Genomic DNA, 19606 nt, shown 5'->3' on the forward strand with positions numbered 1-19606 from the left:
GCTTCGGCAGCCGGAACAATTCCTATTGTCGCCGCTAGACGGGGGCTTTATTCATTCCATTCCTGACCCTGTCGAATGACTGGAAACAGGCTGTAGATTTTCGATGAACTTATTCTGATCATAAACCGATCATTTCTAACCTTTCCTGGGTCCATTTTCAAGAACCATCTTTTCCTTTGGAGAACGTTCTTAGATTACAGTAGATTCTGCTGGCATATAAATAAAAATTTAAACTAATTTCAAATAAACGATAGGAAAGAGATTGACCGTCCGTTCACCTCTATAATAAGGTCAATAATGCACGGAAGTATGTCATTCGTATCGCCAGAAATCCCGCACATTTGCCTACGCGCGACGATGGTGCTGGACACATTGTCAACAATGACAATGGCAGCGGGTGTAAGTTACCGCCAAGTAGCGGTCTTGCATCTTGCTGTGGGGTCCAGAACATCTATAATAATAATAATAATAATAATTATTATTATTATTATTATTATTATTATTATTATTATTATTCTTGTTTTCGAATAGGTCTACTATGGACCACGTTAAGCATCATTCATTTACGGTTCTTCCTCTTTCGATCGGCCCAGTACTTCTTCATCCTTTCGGAGTGGGCTTCTTTACGTTCTCGTGACCAGTTGTTGCCGGTCCGTTTTTTGCTACTTTGATCTTGGAATCCCTTAATTTTGTTGATGATTTTTCTGTATTCCTGTCTGTTGTATACTGCCTGCTGTGATATATTATTTTCCTCCATATCCTCCTTGACCCCTTTAAGCCAGCTAGTTTGTGTCTTCCTGTTCTCCATGTATTCCAGAATTCGCTTGGCTGTTCTCTCTGGTGGCATTCTTTTAATGTGTCCGTAGAAGCAGAGTCTTCTCTTCTTGAAGGATGTTGTGATTTTTTCGGTTCTTTTGTATAGTTCCTCATTTGGTCGCAGTCTAAATTCTTGACCCACTTTCCTGGGCCCTAGTATCTTCCTCAAGATCTTCCTTTCTGTTGTGGACCGTCGTCAAATGTGCGGACCGCGCTGGAAACGGGTCCTGGACTGCTAATGACTAAGAATGCAGTCCGGCCGCGAGTTCAGTACCGCCAAGGCATCCAGGACGACACCACGCCGGATCTCCTGAACGATTTGATCCATATTTAAAATGCTTATAGGAAAAGATGGCAAAGATTTAGGGACCCAACTGACCGGGTAGAATATCTGGACCTAGCCCGGGAAGTACGAAACCGATTGCTGGAAAGAAAGATTGAAAAATGGGAGGAAACTTGCCGTAATCTATTAGAAAACGAGTCAGATCTCGAATTTTGGTGGATTCTCGCAGAAAACGAGTCAGATCGCGAATTTCGGCATTCAACAATAAGCATTCAATTACAAATTTCGGTATAACACCGTAGCGAAGCACGGGTATATTGCTAGTTACATATATATATATATACATATTCTCTTTCCAATTCCCTTCTTGCTACCTGTTCTTTTCCCATTCTTTTTACATATCCGAACCATCTCAGTATTGCTTTCTGTATGTTCTGTACTAACGGTTCTACATTTAGCTCTTCTCTGATTTTAATATTTTGAATTCTATCTCTTGTCTTTTTAACCAACATTCTTAAAAATTTCATTTCTACTGCTTGGATCTTACTATCTTGTCTCTTATTAGTTATTTGAAAGTTGAAGTCATCAATTTTAGGGTCACACATTGTTGCAACTTACCGTGAGAGGCGCTTCCAGGAACTTTCCCTTTCAGTATTTTATAACAATACAACTGCTAGCATTATTAATGGAAATAATGAAATCAACACCGAAATTAATAACAGACTAAGTAAAGATACAACACTTTACATATATCAATTGTACAGAATCGTAATAGGAATTATGAAATTTCCTTATGAACCATATTGGGTGTACTTGTAGATGGGAGTGTACTTTGATGTTTATGTATCTGAGAGCATTTGAGAAATCTATAGTACATAGGCATATAATTATCCATGGGTAAACACTGGAATGGAGAGATTCATCCCAAATCTGTGAAAAGTTTGCTAAAGTTTGTTCCTGTGCCTTGTCGCCTCTGACAGAGAAGGCAAAATTTAGAGCAAATTGCCTCCGCTTAAGAATCAGTGGTATGTTAAAATTTTCAAATCTAATCTTTGCATAAAACCAGTTCTTTCTAAAGCTGAGCTCGGCAGAATATCTGCATGAAAAATATTTTTGCTTAACTTTACCACAGCCAAACTTGTCCCACCATTTATATGTAGATTTCTTCCCCAAATCCATACCTTCATTTTTGTTGCAACTCCTTTCAACATCTCAATCAACTCAAATAATAATACTGAATCCTTGTATTTACTTTAATTATAGTAACCCGACCCCATCGATGGTATCGTTACCTTGTCGTGGTGGTGGGGCTTGTGTGGTCAAAAGATCCTGAGAGCTATGCCGGCGGTATCTTAGCTACTGGTAGGGCCTCCCTTGCCGGACAGGTCGAAGGTGATGATCCAGACTAAAAGGGATACCCTGGTCCTCCAGGTTGAGGGTTGGGCATAGGGTTGACAACTCTATCCCGTTAAAAAAAAAAAAAATGTTGAGAAGCCGCAAAGAGTAAGAACAAACCGGACGGATAAAATTGATAAACGACCTAGGCGAGGAAATGGTTATGGATTGGTATTAGCGACTTGGAATGTGAGAAGCCTACTCCAGCCAGGGAAAAGCAAAAAACTAGAAGAGGAACTAAGAAAGTATAATGTTGAAATCGCTGCTCTACAAGAAATTAGATGGCGAGAAATTGAGATGTTCGATTTACAGGATTATACTTTAATCAACAGTGGGAATAGCGATAACATCTGTGGAACAGGCTTTATGATATCTAAACAACTGAAGCATACCTTAATGTCTTACAAGGCAGTAAATGAAAGAATCTGTAATATGAGAATCAGGGGCCGCTTCTTCAATTATACACTTATAAGCGTACATGCACCTACAGAAGAAAAGGAGGATAAACTAAGGATAAGAACTAGAGAAACAGTACGATGAGGCACCTAGAAATGACATTAAAATAGTAACTGGGGACTTCAATGCAAAAGTGGGACAAGAGGAAGAATTTAGACCCACAATAGGAGCACAGAGTTTACATTTGGAAAGTAACAATGGGTTACGGCTTATTGACTTCGCTACAGCAAAGGATATGGTAATCAGTAGCATTACATATGAGCACAAGAGAATTCATAAAGAAACTTGGGAGGCACCAGATGGGAACACCAAGAATCAAATCGACCACATACTGATTGATAAAAGACATGCGTCAGATATACAGGATGTGCGTACTTATAGAGGTGCGGATATAGATTCAGTCCACTATTTGGTGAAAGATAAATTGAAACAAAAGCTTGCGGTAAGAGTCAGAGGTAAGGCAGAAAGGAGGAAAGGATTTAACCAAGAACAACTTAATGATGATGCAAGGAAGGAGTATGAAAGACAGGTTGAAGAAGGTTTGAAAAACCATAAAAATGCAGTAACAGTGGATGAATCATGGCGGGTGATTAAAGAAGCCATCACGAATGCAGCCCACGAGGTACTAGGAGAAAGAAAGAAACAGCCAAAGAAGGATTGGTATGATGAGGAAGTAAAGCTAGCCTTGGAGAAAAGAAATAAAGCAAGGATGATATATATGCAACGGGCAACAACAGCTACTCACCAAACATATGTGGAATGCAGAAGAGAAGCGAAGAATCTTTGTAGAAAAAAGAAAAGAGAAATGGAAAAAGATCTGATAAAAGAGATGCAACAAAATTATGAGCATAAGAGAAGTAGAAAGTTTTATAGAAACGTAAAGCAGAGAAAAAGTGGATTTCAACCAAGAGTAAGCTGTGTACAAAATAAGGATGGGCAACTACTTGGAAATACCCAGGAAATATTAGATAGATGGGCAGAATATTTTGAGGAGTTTTTGAATCCAGTTAAAATGCAAAATGAAGATTATGAATTAGAATTGCCAAATAGTGAATCTAATGAAGATGAATCTGAGGAATGCAATAGTGAACCACCCACTTTGGAAGAAGTAAAAGGTGTCCTCTTATCGATGAAGAATAATAAGTCACCAGGAGAAGATGGAGTAACAGCTGAGTTGTTAAAATATGGTGGAACGGTATTGATACAAGCATTGTATAAGTTGATACTGGAAATCTGGCGAACAGAGAAATTACCAGAAGAATGGGAAACAGCTTTGGTGTACCCAATTCTTAAGAAGGGAAATAAATTGAAATGTGAAAATTACAGAGGGACATCTCTGTTTTGCATAGGCTACAAGATCTTTACCATAATAATAGCTAAGCGTCTAACACACAAAGCAGAGCAGGATCTTGGAGAATATCAGTGTGGATTTCGTGCAAACCATTCAACAATAGATCATATCTTTACAATGAGGATCATCCTGGAGAGGTGCTATGAATATAACATACCAGTGTATCAACTGTACGTTGAATTTTTTTTTGCTATGGGCTTTACGTCGCACCGACACAGAAAGGTCTTATGGCGACGATGGGATAGGAAAGGCCTAGGAGTTGGAAGGAAGCGGCCGTGGCCTTAATTAAGGTACAGCCCCAGCATTTGCCCGGTGTGAAAATGGGAAACCACGGAAAACCATTTTCAGGGCTGCCGATAGTGGGATTCGAACCTACTATCTCCCGGATGCAAGCTCACAGCCGCACGCCTCTACGCGCACGGCCAACTCTCCCGGTACGTTGATTTTAAACAAGCGTACGATTCAGTGCCAAGAGGAAAACAACTCATCGAAATGAAAGCCCCTGGTTATCCTGGGAAGCTGATTAGGTTGGTAAAAACAGCTTTGAGTGGAAGTAAATCTAAGGTATGCGTACAAGGAAAAGTATCACGAACCTTCGATGTAAAAGTGGGTTTGAGACAAGGAGATCCAATGTCTGCTGTCCTCTTCAATATTGCTTTAGAAGCAGCTGAGCGTACCATCACTGCAAATCGTGAAAGGAACATAATATCATAGACTAATTCAAATATTGGCATATGCAGATGATGTGGCCATAATTTCTCGTACAAAGAATGCACTTCTCGAAACCTATGAAGAATTGGAGAGGGGAGCACAGCAAATTGGACTGGTAGTGAATAACAACAAAACTAAGTTCCTAGTGAGTTCCAGATCTAGTCAACCTCCAAATGCACTTAGGTGTGGAGGAAAGTATTTTGAAGGGGTACAGGAATTTAGATATCTAGGCTCTCTGATTACTTCACAAAATGAAACAAAAAAGGAAATAAACTCTTGACTGGCTGCAGGAAATCGATACTATGCTGCCGTAATTCCAACATTAAGAAATAAACAAATATCCAGGAAAGCTAAGTTGACCATTTATAAGACTGTCATTAGACCAGTGGTTACGTATGGAGCTGAGACCTGGGTATTAAATAAAACAGAAGAATATAGGTTAATGACGTGGGAAAGAAAGGTATTGAGGAAGATTTTTGGGCCAGTTAAAACTGAACTGGGATGGTGTATTAGATCTAATCAGGAGCTTAGAGACCTGTACCAAGAGCAGGATATAGTATCTTTGATGAAGACTGCTAGAGTGTGTTGGCTAGGACATGTCGATCGAATGGAGACTACAAGAGAACCTAAGAAAGTGCTGGAGGGGCATCCAGGTGGAAGACGATGTAGAGGTAGACCAAGAAAGCGATGGATAGAAGAGGTGGAGGCTGATCTACGTACCATGGGAGTCCGGAGATGGAGGACCAAGGCAATCGACAGAGAGCTTTGGAAGAAGATTGTTGCGGAGACCAAGGTTCTGCAAGGACCGTAGCGTCAAGGAGTAAGTAAGTAAGCAAGTAAGTAAGTAAGTAAGTAAGTTAAGTAAGTAAGTAAGTATAGTAACCCGATCATTAACAGACAGACCAAACAATATGGCGGTCATGCGTGTACATTGGCTTCAATTCTGGCTACGCATTGGTGAGGTGCTCTATCATATCTTATTATATGCTCATTGGCTGGCACAGACAACATTGCTAATATGGCTAACGAGCACAAATCTTGGCCTCGGCGAGCTAATGCATTGCGGTATGAGTCGCCATCTCTATGTTACTCTGCGCTGGTTGGTAATTACCAACAGCAAAGCTTCAGTCATGTAATTTTCTTGAAAATGTACCAGATTCCTGGTTGGGAGAGTTTTATTGTATTTTTCTTGTAAAGGAGAGACAGCAACATGTATCTGGTGTGAATTTCAGCTGTTAAAACAGTCTTGTTTTTTCATAATCACTGCGAATGACAGGCGGAATAAGGATTCTTTTATATAATATACATTGACCCGCTAGGTACGTTATCTCCTCTTGTGTTTGTTCTGTATTCCTAGTCTCTTCTCACCTATATTCATATATATATTCTGCTTCTCTCTAACCTTTTCCTGTGTTTATACAGCTTTTTTTTTTTTTTCAAGTTGCTTTACGTCGCACCGACACAGTTAGGTCTTGTGGCGACGATGGGACAGGAAAGGGCTAGAAGTGGGAAGGAAGCGGCCGTGGCCTTATTTAAGGTACAGCCCGCATTTGCCTGTTGTGAAAATGGGAAACCATGGAAAACCATCTTCAGGGCTGCCGACAGTGGGGGTCGAACCCACTATCTCCCGAATACTGGATACTGGCCGCACTTAAGCGACTGCAGCTATCGAGCTCGGTTTATGCAACTTGCTTTCTTATAACCCGGCACTTCGTATATCAAGACTTAAATATCTGTTAAAATGTCCCTTCAATGAGTGATGAGGCTGGGAATAAGAAATGAGATTGTCAGGAGCTGAGAAGAAATGATAGGAGACTTGAAGAAAGTAGTGTATGAAGATGTGGAGATTGTCCTTGTCCTTTTGTTTTCCATTTCATCCTCTTTCCACACTTACCAGACATTGTGTTGTCCTATTTTGTGTTTCTTTCATTGTTCCTATATTTCTATTTATGACTATCTTTGTGCCTGTTTGTTCCTTCCCACTACTTAAATCAATCAATCAGTCATTGTTGATTTGCAATTAAGGTCATTCATTGCCCAGGTGACAGATTCCATATCAGTTGTTTACCTAGTCTTTTCTCAAATGATTTCAAAGAACTTCGAAATTTAACCACTCATTTCCCTCCATAAATTAATTCTATTCCCTAATTCCTCTTCCTATAAATGAATATTTGCCCCAATTTGACCTTCTGTATTCCAACTTAATGTTCTTTCCTACCTTTAAAAGTTCGACTCCAGCTTATTTGCCTACAAATGTAATTCCACACATATCTCCACTGACAGCTCGGAACATACCGCTAAGTTTTTATTCCCAATTTGCTTTACGTCCCACTGACACAGATAGGTCTTATGGCGACGATGGGATAGTAAAGGGCTAGGAGTGGGAAGGCAGCAACCGTGGCCTTAATTAAGGTACAGGCCCAGCATTTCGCTAATGCGAAGATGGGAAAACAAGGAAAACCATCTTCAGGGCTGCCAACAGTGGAGTTCGAACCCACTATCTCCCGAATTCAAGCTCACAGCTGTGCAACCCTAACCACATGGCCAGCTCGCTTGGTAAATAAATAATATTGCCCACGTCCAAGAATAAGCAAACAGGCAGGCTTATGCAGAGGTGCCAACCTTTGAAGGGGGTTATCAGTAATCCCATTTTTGACTCGCGCAACCCCCCCCCCCCCCCGGTTGTAAACGTTTACGAGTCAAATACAAGGCGCCCCATTTTCCCTTTCATACTGCAATCTATTCTAAAGTATATCATATTACACAACAAAATTTGCTCATTACCTGTTAATTCTGCAATAAAAAATTCTTTGTAGCTTGTTTCGCAGCCAGCAGCTGCTTTTCAGTGTAAATTTTCTTGAAACATATTTCCCCCTGAAATGACATTTTCGTCTTCAGAACCATAAGTGATTCCACTGTGGAAGTACTTAATGTAGGCCTGAATTCTGTCTGATTTTTCCTAACAACACTGAAAACTCTTTCTGTGGGAGAGTTACTATGAGGTACACTTAGTACTGCAAATACAACATTACTTAAGGTTTTATACTTAATTTGTCCACTTTCATTTTTAAGCTCTGCAATTCAGATCAATGTTAGGTCCATGTACAATATATTCCAGGAAAGTATCACACTGGTAACCTGCAAATTCCTCTTCAAGTTTGTTATGTTCACTTTCTTTGACCAAATTTGGGAATCTTCGAACAAAGTAGTCAAGAGATGAATAGGAAACCTTCACTCTTGAGAGAGGTCTACAACTTCGGTATGATGAAGAAATTCATCATCAACGGGAAATTTCCTGATAATGTAACTGCAAGCTGCCATATAAAGCTCTCTTACAAAATTATAAAACATCTCTTCATCACAGTCATTATCTTTCAAGTATGCCCTAGCTTTTGCTCCAATTACAAAGTCCTCATTGGCTTTCTGGTATTTCCTCCTCTTGAATTCAACACTCAAAAGGGAAGTAGATTCTGACTGAATAGAACATGACTGAACAAAACTGACAAGTAGGCCAGTTAAAAGACCAGTAAGTTTCCTCCTAAGAAGATGTATGGCTGGAGCATCTTGTTGCAGAAATATATTCACTGAGTTAAAGCATGAAGTGTACTCTGAAGAAAGTAGCAAAACAGTTTTGTGCATGGGTCTTGTATGAAAGATTTCACAGTTTCCTGGTGGTCTTATTTTTATGGTGGGTCTCACTACAAAACATGAGTGTCAAAGCTTCCCACTGCTCAAGAACTATCAATAGACTGAAGAAGCGAGAGCCAACGGGTACCAACATATTTCAAAATGTTGTGACCATCTGTGCCACAAACAGCCTTTCAAAGTGTTTTGCCTTTTAGAACTCTTATCAGGATAGTAATATAACTGAACCAAAAAGTTCTCTACATTGCCTGGTAATTGGGCTGCTGCTTTTTGTACACAGATGTGTATGAGATGACAGGAACGACCCGGGACATAAACAGAAGAATGCCTGTCCTTCACAAATATGGCAACACTTTTATTTTCCCCTATCAATGTGTATGCATTGTCAGATGAAAAAGAAATTCAATTTTCCCATGGAACACTATTAATAACAGAATAACAGAGAAAATTCCCTCACCCATATTGTCGGTACTCTCTAATAATGACAATAGAAGAGTTGATATTTGGCCTCTCTGAGCATTACAGAAAGAGACAACCATAGCATAAAGTTTAACTGAACTTGAATCCGTACTACCATCAGTAGCCAAAGAAAAAGGCGTTATTTGCAAAAGTTCACTTATTTCCTTTTTTTTGCTTCAGATGCCGTGTATTGAACTAAAGCAGAGGTTTTAGTTCTTGCACAAGCATATTTCTGAGATATTTTAGAGTCGGGGAACATTGATCTAAACAAATTTCTAGCGTGATCTGAAACCGATAACGGAATATTATGTTCCAAAAGGAATGATGTCAACAGCAATTCGGCATTCGTCACCGCAGTTTCATTACCTTTTACGAAGAACAATGAAACAGACAGGTTTCGTTACTTTGATTCATCGTATGTGTGATGCTTCTTGGATTCTATGTGTCTTCTGAAATCATCTCGTCCACCACGAGCCACAGAGAAATCACATGAACACACATTGCAGAATACGTGGTTTTCACTAACACGTGAAGCATGTAGGCATGGCCATTCCTTTGTGTAACTGTCTCAATATTTCTGTAACACTACTGTCTTCTTAGGAGAAGATGCAATTTGACAATTGCTCCGCTTCATTTTACAAAAACCAATCACTTCTTTTCGAATCGACTAGGATAATTAGAACTAAAATGCGCTAAATATGCCACTCGTTCTACGCACACAAAAGACAGCCGAATGCACGCACTGGAGAACAGCAGAGCAAGGAGTAGTGAGTAGCAAAGAGTAGAGCCTACCTCACGGCCAACTTGATGCGTAGCTGGCCGTGATTTCACAACGCTCGCAGGAAACAAAAGGAAGTGACGGCCAAATAACTGCCAAATATGTTTAGTTGCCAACTTACAAACACTGAAATGAGGAGGGTTGATCAGTAATGCTCTAAGGGATTGAACATTTTTTACTTTTCCTTTTTTCGTAGAAATTAATTAATATCGTAACAATGTTGCTTTTCCGTAATAATTTTCCCTTCGACCGTAATGCCGTAATCACGAAGTGAAATCCGTAATCATTACGGCAATCCGTAATAGTTGGCACCTCTGCTTATGGATCTCCTATCAGAAGATGTAGTACACGACCAACATCAGAACAGCAACCCAATGGCTGACCATGGGAGAGTGGAAAGGATCCAGGAAGTGAACAGATTTAAATACCTGGGAAAATGGATATAAAAAAATTTCTCAGAAAAAAAAGGAGGTTTTAATGCCGAGGATAACAAGGAGAACTAAGTACAAACTAACCATGAACACCTACAACAAGACGATCTTGATCAACACAAAACTAAGACACTACCAGACAGTAATCCAGCTGGAAGCTTTATATTCAGATGAAAGCCTGAATCTGACAGAAACATAAAGTTGGGATAAGTGGAGATTTCTGAAGAAGATACTGGGATTTCAAAAAACAGACGATGGATCATACAGAAAGAAAAGTACCTAAGAATTGAAACTCAAGATGGAAAAGAAGAACCATGTTCTTTGGACACATATATAGAATGGAACAAGGAAGTTTTTTTTTTTTTTTTTTGCTAGGGGCTTTACGTTGCACCGACACAGATAGGTCTTATGGCGACGATGGGATAGGAACAGCCTAGGAGTTGGAAGGAAGCGGCCGTGGCCTTAATTAAGGTACAGCCCCAGCATTTGCCTGGTGTGAAAATGGGAAATCACGGAAAACCATCTTCAGGGCTGCCGACAGTGGGATTCGAACCTACTATCTCCCGGATGCAAGCTCACAGCCGCGCGCCTCTACGCGCACGGCCAACTCGCCCGGTCCAAGGAAGATTAACCAACCAGATAGATTCTTAGACCAGCAAAAATATGGTGCGCTGGCATCAGGAAGTGAAAAAAAAAAAAAAGACCAAGCAGAAATCAGAATATAAGGAACTAAAGTCAACAACTGGAAAGCCTACAAGTCAAGAATTAAGAACATTAAGAGTTTTAAAGAAAAGAGTAGATCCTGGACTCAAACACCATGGGTGAATGAGAGGAGAATGCAGAGTGGAAGAATGAGGGAATCCTGGACAAGGATCAAAGCCCAGAAGCAGCCGAAATCAAATTAACCTACTCCAACATCGGCCTAAACGGAGAAAAGAAGACAGCTTTGTTTTTCTTTTTAGTGGTTTAACAGTTGCACTAACACATGAAAGGTTTTCTGGGATGAAATGATGGAAGAGGGCTAGGATTGGGAAGAAAGGGGCCGTGGCCTTAATTAAGGTACAGCCCTAGCATTTGCCTGGTGTGAAAATGGTAAAAGACAGAAAAATCTTCAGAGCTGCCAGCGGTGCGATTCGGGCCCACCATACCCCGAATGCAAGCTCACAGCTATGTCCCCCTAACCACGCGGCTAACTAACTCGGTAGCTTTCTTTTTTAAGAAACTGCTACACACAGTTACTTCTCATCACTACCCAGTCCCTAACCACCTCACCACTCTGTGGTCTATTTCAAGTGACATCATAGAAATAAGAGAGAATCAATTTACTTTTATGTTTGCACTATGCTTACTTTAGGCAGAGCATCAAAGGAGGACTGTAGTAATATACAGGGTGTTTACAAATGAATATCGGAGTTTTAACGCCTTATAATATTGAATACGTTAAACTTACAGTTATACATTATATGTCAAATGAAAGAGCAACTCAAACAGTTTTGTTTGTTGGCACCAGTGCGCATGTATGTGCAATGGTTTTTCCGCAATCCGCTAGACAGCGGTAGTAGCAAAGATGGCGACTAGTGAACAGAAAGCTTTTTGTGTTTTGCAGTTTGCAAAGACAGAATCTGTAGTTACTGTGCAACGTGCGTTCCGCATTAAGTTCGGTTGTGATCCTCCAAGTGATAATAACATTCGCAGATGGTATCATAAGTTTGAAGACACCGGTTGCCTTTGTAAAGGGAAGAGCAGGGACGACCAAGATTAAGTGAAGAGCCTGTTGAGCGAGTGAGAGAGTCATTCACTCGTAGCCCAAAGAAATCAGTCCGGAAGGCTAGTCGAGAATTACAACTTCCTGCGTCAACCGTTTGGAAAGTTGTAAGAAAACGCTTACAGCTACGTCCTTACCGTTAACAGTTATTACAGGCTCTAAAGCCGGCAGACCACAGATTATGTGCCAACTTCGCAAACGACATGTTGTTACATGATTATGAGTTTATGAATCGTGTTGTTTTCAGTGATGAATCGGTCTTTCACCTTAGTGGACATGTAAACACTCATAATGTGCGCATCTGGGGCTCAGAAAATCCTCACGAGTTGGTACAAATGCAACGAGATTCCCCTAAAGTGAATGTTTTTTGTGCCGTATCCCGGCGAAAGGTTTATGGGCCTTTCTTTTATGGTGAACGTACTGTAACTGGTACTTCTTACCTCGATACACTAGAGCAATGGCTCTTCCCTCAGTTGGAAGAAAATGAGCCGGAGAACTTCATTTTCGATCAAGATGGTGCGCCACCTCACTGGCATAACGACGTACTACTACCGCTGTCTAGCAGATTGCGGCGAAACCATTGCACGTACATGCGTACTGGTGCCAACAAACAAAACTGAGTTGCTCTTTCATTTGACATATAATGTATAACTAAGTTTAACGTATTCAATATTATAAGGCGTTAAATCTCCGATATTCATTTGTAAACACCCTGTATTTTATGCAAAGTACTAGCAAGATTGGCTGGCAAAAAGTGTGACAGAAGATACTACAAATTTCAACACCAGTAATATTTTGTGCTTGGGAGAGTAGAATTAACTTATAAATGAGATCCTGCTGTTTTACATTTTTTTAAATGTTGAGGATTCCACTAGTAAGTGAAAATACTTGACTATATATTCAATAATACTCACCGATAGGAAATGTTGAAGCCTGTCATATTGTAGGCCACATCACTATAGAAGTGGAGCAATGCAGATCCCGAATGTGCCACCACTTCTGGTATTCTACGGATGGTATAACCATCTTTATACATGAGACCACTGAAATCAATAAGAGAACAATGACAATTTGGTATAAATCTTATTGATATTTTACCCTAAAAATATCCACATAGCCTATATCTGCAAGAAATATTTAGTTTTATATCCAACATACAAGACAAGGTATAATATCTATACAAGGAAGAACATTCTACCATTTGTATAATGCCATTTTAAAATTAGCAATTTGCAATGGAATAAGTGATGCAGTATTAATCTGAAAACTATTTTTCCCATGTATAAACGACTGATATGCATTTTGCTAGTAGTGTCTAATTTCTTCATGAGAGGTTTTAATGGGAAGTTTCTTTGGCGTCCTTCAAACTGATGATTTGGTGGAAAAATGTTGATGATACATCCTCTTTCAATTAAATTCATGACTGAGATGGAGTCAGAAAGACAACTTCCTTTATTGGATGTTCTAGTGAGAAAGACAACATACAGCTCCTGAAATTCTTCATACTTGCAGTAAGGTATACACTGTTTTCTCCTTACAATATGTTTTACATCACACGAACACAGATAGGGTTTATGGCGACAATGAGATAGGAAAGGGCTATGAGAGGTAAGGAAGCATGGCCTTAAGTAAGGTAAAGCCCCAGCATTTGCCTGGTGTGAAAATGGAAAACCACGTAAAACCACCTTCAGTGTTTCGGACATTTCCCGAATGCAAGCTGATAGCTATGTGACCCAAACCACACAGCCACTCAGTTGATAAAGTATACTCTGTTCTTTAAATAAAAGTTAAAATTTCATAATCCAACATGTTTAAGCTCTCATCTATATAAAAAAGAAGTGTAGGATTGTATGGGAAGTGGTAGATATACACAAAAATCCCCAATTTTAACAGGGACACTGGCTATTAGTTATGTAATACCTGGTTGCCAGCTGTAAAGATCTGGATAGGTACTGTAGTTCTCTTCCCTGTCTTTCGATGGTTCTATTTTGTTTTGGGTTTCCAAACTCTTCCTCTCCTCATAACTAAAACAGTCACTCAATGTATCGCATATTCATTATGTATGTACAATCGATATTTTAAAATGTTGATATTTTCCCCTCATTACTTTAACCTACTGTACTTAATCCTTCCCATCTTTTCTGTCCCTATTTTTAGACTTAATTCTCTCTTCATTTCCATTTCAATTCTGTTTCTCTTTGTCTTTATCTTTCTTTCATGGTTCTTGATTTTATTTTTAATTTAAAATTTCCCTCCACCTGACTTATTTGGTCCAGCGGCTTTGTTACTGCCTATTTTCTAGCTCATGGACAAGAAATCATCACACATGGAGCAAAAATGGTAGCATCAATTTCTTCTTGGAATACAGTACCACATAGCGAACAGTCAAGTGATAAATGAGAGTACCACCTCATCAATAAATTTGTAGTCATGGTTGGTAGAGTTTCTTTTAAAAGATACACAGCTAACAATTTCAAAGAACTTAGAAATTTGAATCTAGTTTACCATCCCCTTCCAACACAATTAAAACTTCAAAATTACTCATCTACATGGACAGAATTAAAAACTTCTTCTTCTTCTTCTCCCTTGGACCAAGAGGTATCAGCAGTTTTTTGGCCTTCCTTCTTGCCCGGTAGTTCTTCATTCTTAAGGATTGTACAAGTTTCCCTTCCTCCGACCATTTATCTTGTGTAGGATCCTGTTCTTCCTCAAATCCCTGTGCTTGGACTATAATTCTAATTTCATTCCGATCTAGTAGATTTGGTGATCCTAGTTAAATGAGGTCTTTCTCCATTAGTCTATACATTTTGGTCTAATGGCCTCGTTTTGCAGAAATCCGTAGTGTGAGAGAGTCTGGTAGAGTCCATTATTTCCAAATACCCTGTAAATTGGATTCATTGCAACATGATTTTGGAAAGATGTTTATATATTTCACAATTAGGTTAAGGGTAATGAATTCCATTTTTAACTTCTAGCTCATTGATTTTTCTCATAATTTTTCATTCCATAATCTCTAATTGTTCCTTTAATCCTTTCTGTTGTAGATCGAGGGTCTCTGAAGCATATAGTCTTAATTATAATACTTAAAAAATAAAAAATAAAGCAAAACACATACTTTATTTTCCAGTTTACCAACTCAATATTCACAATGAATGCCTTCACTTTTACATGTTATTCTTGTGCCTAAAAGAACCGCTGCATGAAGTATCTCAGCTTAGATCTCTGGTCAAAATGGTTCTGTCATCTAGCGTTCAATATTATATCAGTTATATTAAAGAACTCTTTTTCCTCAATGATATATGCGCTGTGGGACAGTATTTCTCCAACATCATCACATAATTGGCATAATTGGCTGCCATACAAATTTTAGTGAAAAATGGAAGAGTATGTATAGGTACTTTAAGGCACAAGGTTCCAAGAAGGACAGTCCAGGAATCATTAATGAATAAGGGGAGTGTGTATGTGAGGATCTTCAAAAGGCAGAAGTATTCAGTCAGCAGAATGTAAAGATTGTTGGTTATAAGGATAATGTCCAGATAGAGGCGGTGACTAATACTAAAGAAGTATTAAAATTTACCTATGACAGCAATGACATTTACAATGAAAACTAGAAAAGCAGCTGGAATTGATAAGGTTTCGGGGGATATACTAAAGACAATGGGTTGGCATATAGCACCATATCTGAAGTACTTGTTGGATTATTGTTTGCATGAAGGAACTTTACCAAATGTACGGAGAGTTGCTATAGTAGCCCCTGTATATAAAGGAAAGGGTGATAGACATAAAGCTGAAAACTACAGGCCAGTCAGTTTGACATGCATTGCATGTAAGCTTTGGGAAAGCATTCTTTCTGATTATGTAAGACATGTTTGCAAAATTAATAACTGGTTTGATAGAACTTGTAGGATTTCAGCAAGATATAGCAGATATCCTGGATTCAGGTGGTCAATTGGACTGTATTGCAACTGACCTGTCTAAGGCATTTGATAGGGTAGATCACGGGAGACTACTGGCAAAAATGAGTGCAATTAGACTTGACAAAAGAGTGACTGAATGGGTGGCTCTGTTTCTAGAAAACAGAACTCAGAGAATTAGAGTAGGCAAAGCTTTATCTGTCCATTTAATAATTAAGAGGGGAATTCCTCAAGGCAGTATTATTGGACCTTTATGTTTTCTTATATATATCAATGATATGTGTAAAGAAGTGGAATCAGAGATAAGGCTTTATACAGATGATGTTATTCTGTACAGAGTAATAAATAAGTTACAAGATTGTGAACAACTGCAAAATGACCTTGATAATGTTGTGAGATGGACAGTAGGCAATGGTATGATGATAAATGGGGATAAAAGTCAGGTTGTGAGTTTCACAAATAGGAAAAGTCCTCTCAGTTTTAATTATTGCGTTGATGGGGTGAAAGTTCCCTTTGGGGATCACTGTAAATACCTAGGTATTAATATAAGGAAAGATCTGTACATGGTTATGAGGGTATTTAGGGGTTGTAGTAAAGATATAAAGGAGAGAGCATATTTGCCTCTGGTGAGACCCCAACCAGAGTATGTTTCCAGTGTATGGGACCCTCACCAGGATTACCTGATTCATGAAATGGAAAAAATCCAAAGAAAAGCAGCTTGATTTGTTCTGGGTGGTTTCCGACAAAAGAGTAGCGTTACAAAAATGTTGCAAAGTTTGGGCTGGGAAGACTTGGGAGAAAGGAGACGAGCTGCTCGACTAATTAGTATGTATATCTCAAATATTAATATAATATTTATAGATCCACCTGTTCAATACAATTCAATATAATCCACTATTTCATGTGGTTAAAATTTATACATAATACTGTACCGGTAACGGCAGTACGAAACTAAGTCCCCGTAATGAAAATTTAAAACTTACGCGTTACGCTCCGGCCCAGCAACGGAAGACTGACTGAACAGCAAGCAACAGCTGTGTGTGTGACGTAGACCGGAGTGACGTCACACCCTGCCTCACCGCAACACAGAGAGCCTAGACTAGTGTGGAATGTTCCTTGAGTTTCTTTGGATAATAACTTTCCCCACAATAATAATTAGACAAAATTAACCACATCATCGTGTAGCCCAATCCTTTATCTACGTTCCCGCAAGGTTTCATATAAATCCGACATGAAACGACGAAGTTATGGAATAAGAGGTGAAGGCATGGATCGGATATAAATGTAGTACTGCTTCGCTTAGCAGACCAGTGTGTATGAGCATGCAGTGCAGTGGAGTTCGGGCAGTCAGCTCGCGAGGACCGCGATACAACGTGAAGCGACTGTCATACTTCGTCGAGTCCGTGGACTTTAACTCAATAGCGTCGAGTGTGAACTTATACTAGTTTCTTTAAATCGTGAGTGATAAACTTCTGCTCCAACGGGGAGTGATATAAATTGTGTTCCATCAAACTCCAAACATTATCAGGTGACTGTTTATTCTGCACGAGTATCTAAGACTTGCAATTATTTTTCCAATTGCTCGTAATTTAAAGTTTAATGTTGTGGACAGGATTTGGAACAGTTTGCTCCTTACAAAGTGATTGAATATTTCGAGTTAACGAGACTGTGCTTTAACTTAGAATTACTCAAATTACAAGCATTAACAAGTGATTGAGTACAGAGTGACTACGTCACTAATTTACAATTTCGTGTGGAGATAATTCTCTAAACTGTGTGAATATTTGTAGGTGATGAACTGTAGACTGTGTATTAGAACTGTGTATTTCAATTCAACGAATATTCGAACTAAGAGCTGTGTATTTTCAATTCTACAAACAGTCGAACTAAGGACTGTTGATAAATGATTAATTTCGCTTTATTTTCATTTCATTTCGTTAACATGCATGAACAAGATTGACTTCACGAGTGAAACATTCTTACTTCATTTCAATACAATTGATTACATTGAACGGTGTTCAAACTAAGAAATGTGTCGTGTGGCATAACTTCACATTATGCCAAGTGTCACAAACTTTAGGTGACTATTTATTAGTTGACTTTAATGAAATTCGACAACAAGTTTTGAGTGGATTTTCATTTTATGAGTGTTAAACTTATATACTTATTCGAATTTAGTGACATTCCTTTTCATTTCAAATGATTAATGACTTAACACGGGATAGATTTCAGTGACATTCTACCGTGTGATAAACGTTCAATCATACAATTCTTACGTGTTATGAACCTTGTTAAAACCATTGCTCTACCTTTTTCTCATATGTGCAGAAGCAGTTTTTGCATTAACACGCCCCAAGGCTTAACGGTGTTCGTTCACGTTCATCATTTACGTGGTCTATCCCAACGCCCTCTACTTCAACACCGTATGGATCTTCTAGAACTTCCATCGAGGGAGGAATGGTGGTCCAATGGTGCGGAAAGGAGAGGAGCAGCCGGAATTCTAGGACATCACCAACCCTACGACGAGGAAAGAACACTTCATACTGTTTCTTCTGTACAGAGGTGATATGATTTTGAACTTATTAATAAACTCAGAAAAAAACTTAAGATTTTTTCAAAAGAAAACCCTCTCCCTCTGTATGCACTTCAACAGATTGGTACACGCCCTGCGTTTCTCGTGCTCACCAAAGTACCACATTTACCGTTACTGTACCTACGACTTAATATTTGAGATATACGTCAACTTCAATATGGAACCAAAATGAGAATAGTTACTTGTAACTAAGCAGTATGTTCCGAGCTGTCAGTGGAGAGATGGCGTGGGAGGACATTGGTAGACGAATAAGTTTGATTGGTGTCTTTAAAAGTAGGAAAGATCACAATATGAAGATAAAGTTGGAATCCAAGAGGACGAATTGGGGCAAATATTCGTTTAAAGCAAGAGGAGTTAGGGATTGGAATAACTTACCACGGGAGATGTTCAATAAATTTCCAATTTCTTTGCAATCATTAGGGAATCTGCCACCTGGGCGACTACCCTAAATGCAGATCAGTAGTGACTGAGTGATTGATAGCGGTATTTTCAGGCATAACATCAAATTTTTCTTTACATAAAAAAAACAATACATATAATTCTAGTCACCTGAACACTGCTAACAAAGGGGAATGAACGCTATCCCCATCAAAGATGTACAGGTGATCCCAACCACATTCTGTGGCAAACTCCTCCAAGTGGAGTCGTATCGTAGTGTTGGGCACACCACCCGTATCCACCAACCAACTGCATTTCACATCCACTGAATAGTTACCATGACCATCATGGATATGGCCAGATGAATCGGACAATCTGAAAACAATACACACAATTCAAAATCGTCTGTCCTCACATCACAAACAACAGAGAAGTCATAATAAAAATAATATTAGGTTTACATCCCAACTACTTTTAAGATTTCCAAAAAGCAGAGGTGCTGGACTTTCAACCATAAAAGAAAACAATAAATGCTAAAGTTATAAGCCTGTAATTGTTTTAAAATTTGTTTTATGTCACACCAACACAGATAGGTCTTATGGTGACGATGGAATTGGAAAGGCCTATGAGT

The 19606-nt window shown here is 39.1% G+C and overlaps 1 protein-coding gene across 5 annotated transcripts in view; it reads right to left on the reverse strand.

Annotated features, from left to right (window-relative positions):
* Positions 1–19606, reverse strand: part of dsd (attractin-like protein dsd) — a 391073-nt gene that overhangs the window by 340677 nt on the left and 30790 nt on the right. For all 5 annotated transcript variants that reach the window (XM_067153649.2, XM_067153648.2, XM_067153647.2 and 2 more), the window contains exons 2-3: positions 19147–19350; positions 13005–13133 (exon numbers count right to left, since the gene is read on the reverse strand). In XM_067153649.2, coding sequence (XP_067009750.1) covers positions 13005–13133; positions 19147–19350 — 333 coding nt within the window. The remainder of the gene's footprint in view (positions 1–13004; positions 13134–19146; positions 19351–19606) is intronic.

Source organism: Anabrus simplex, chromosome 9, assembly GCF_040414725.1.
Source record: "Anabrus simplex isolate iqAnaSimp1 chromosome 9, ASM4041472v1, whole genome shotgun sequence".
In the NCBI taxonomy this organism is placed as follows: domain Eukaryota; kingdom Metazoa; phylum Arthropoda; class Insecta; order Orthoptera; family Tettigoniidae; genus Anabrus; species Anabrus simplex.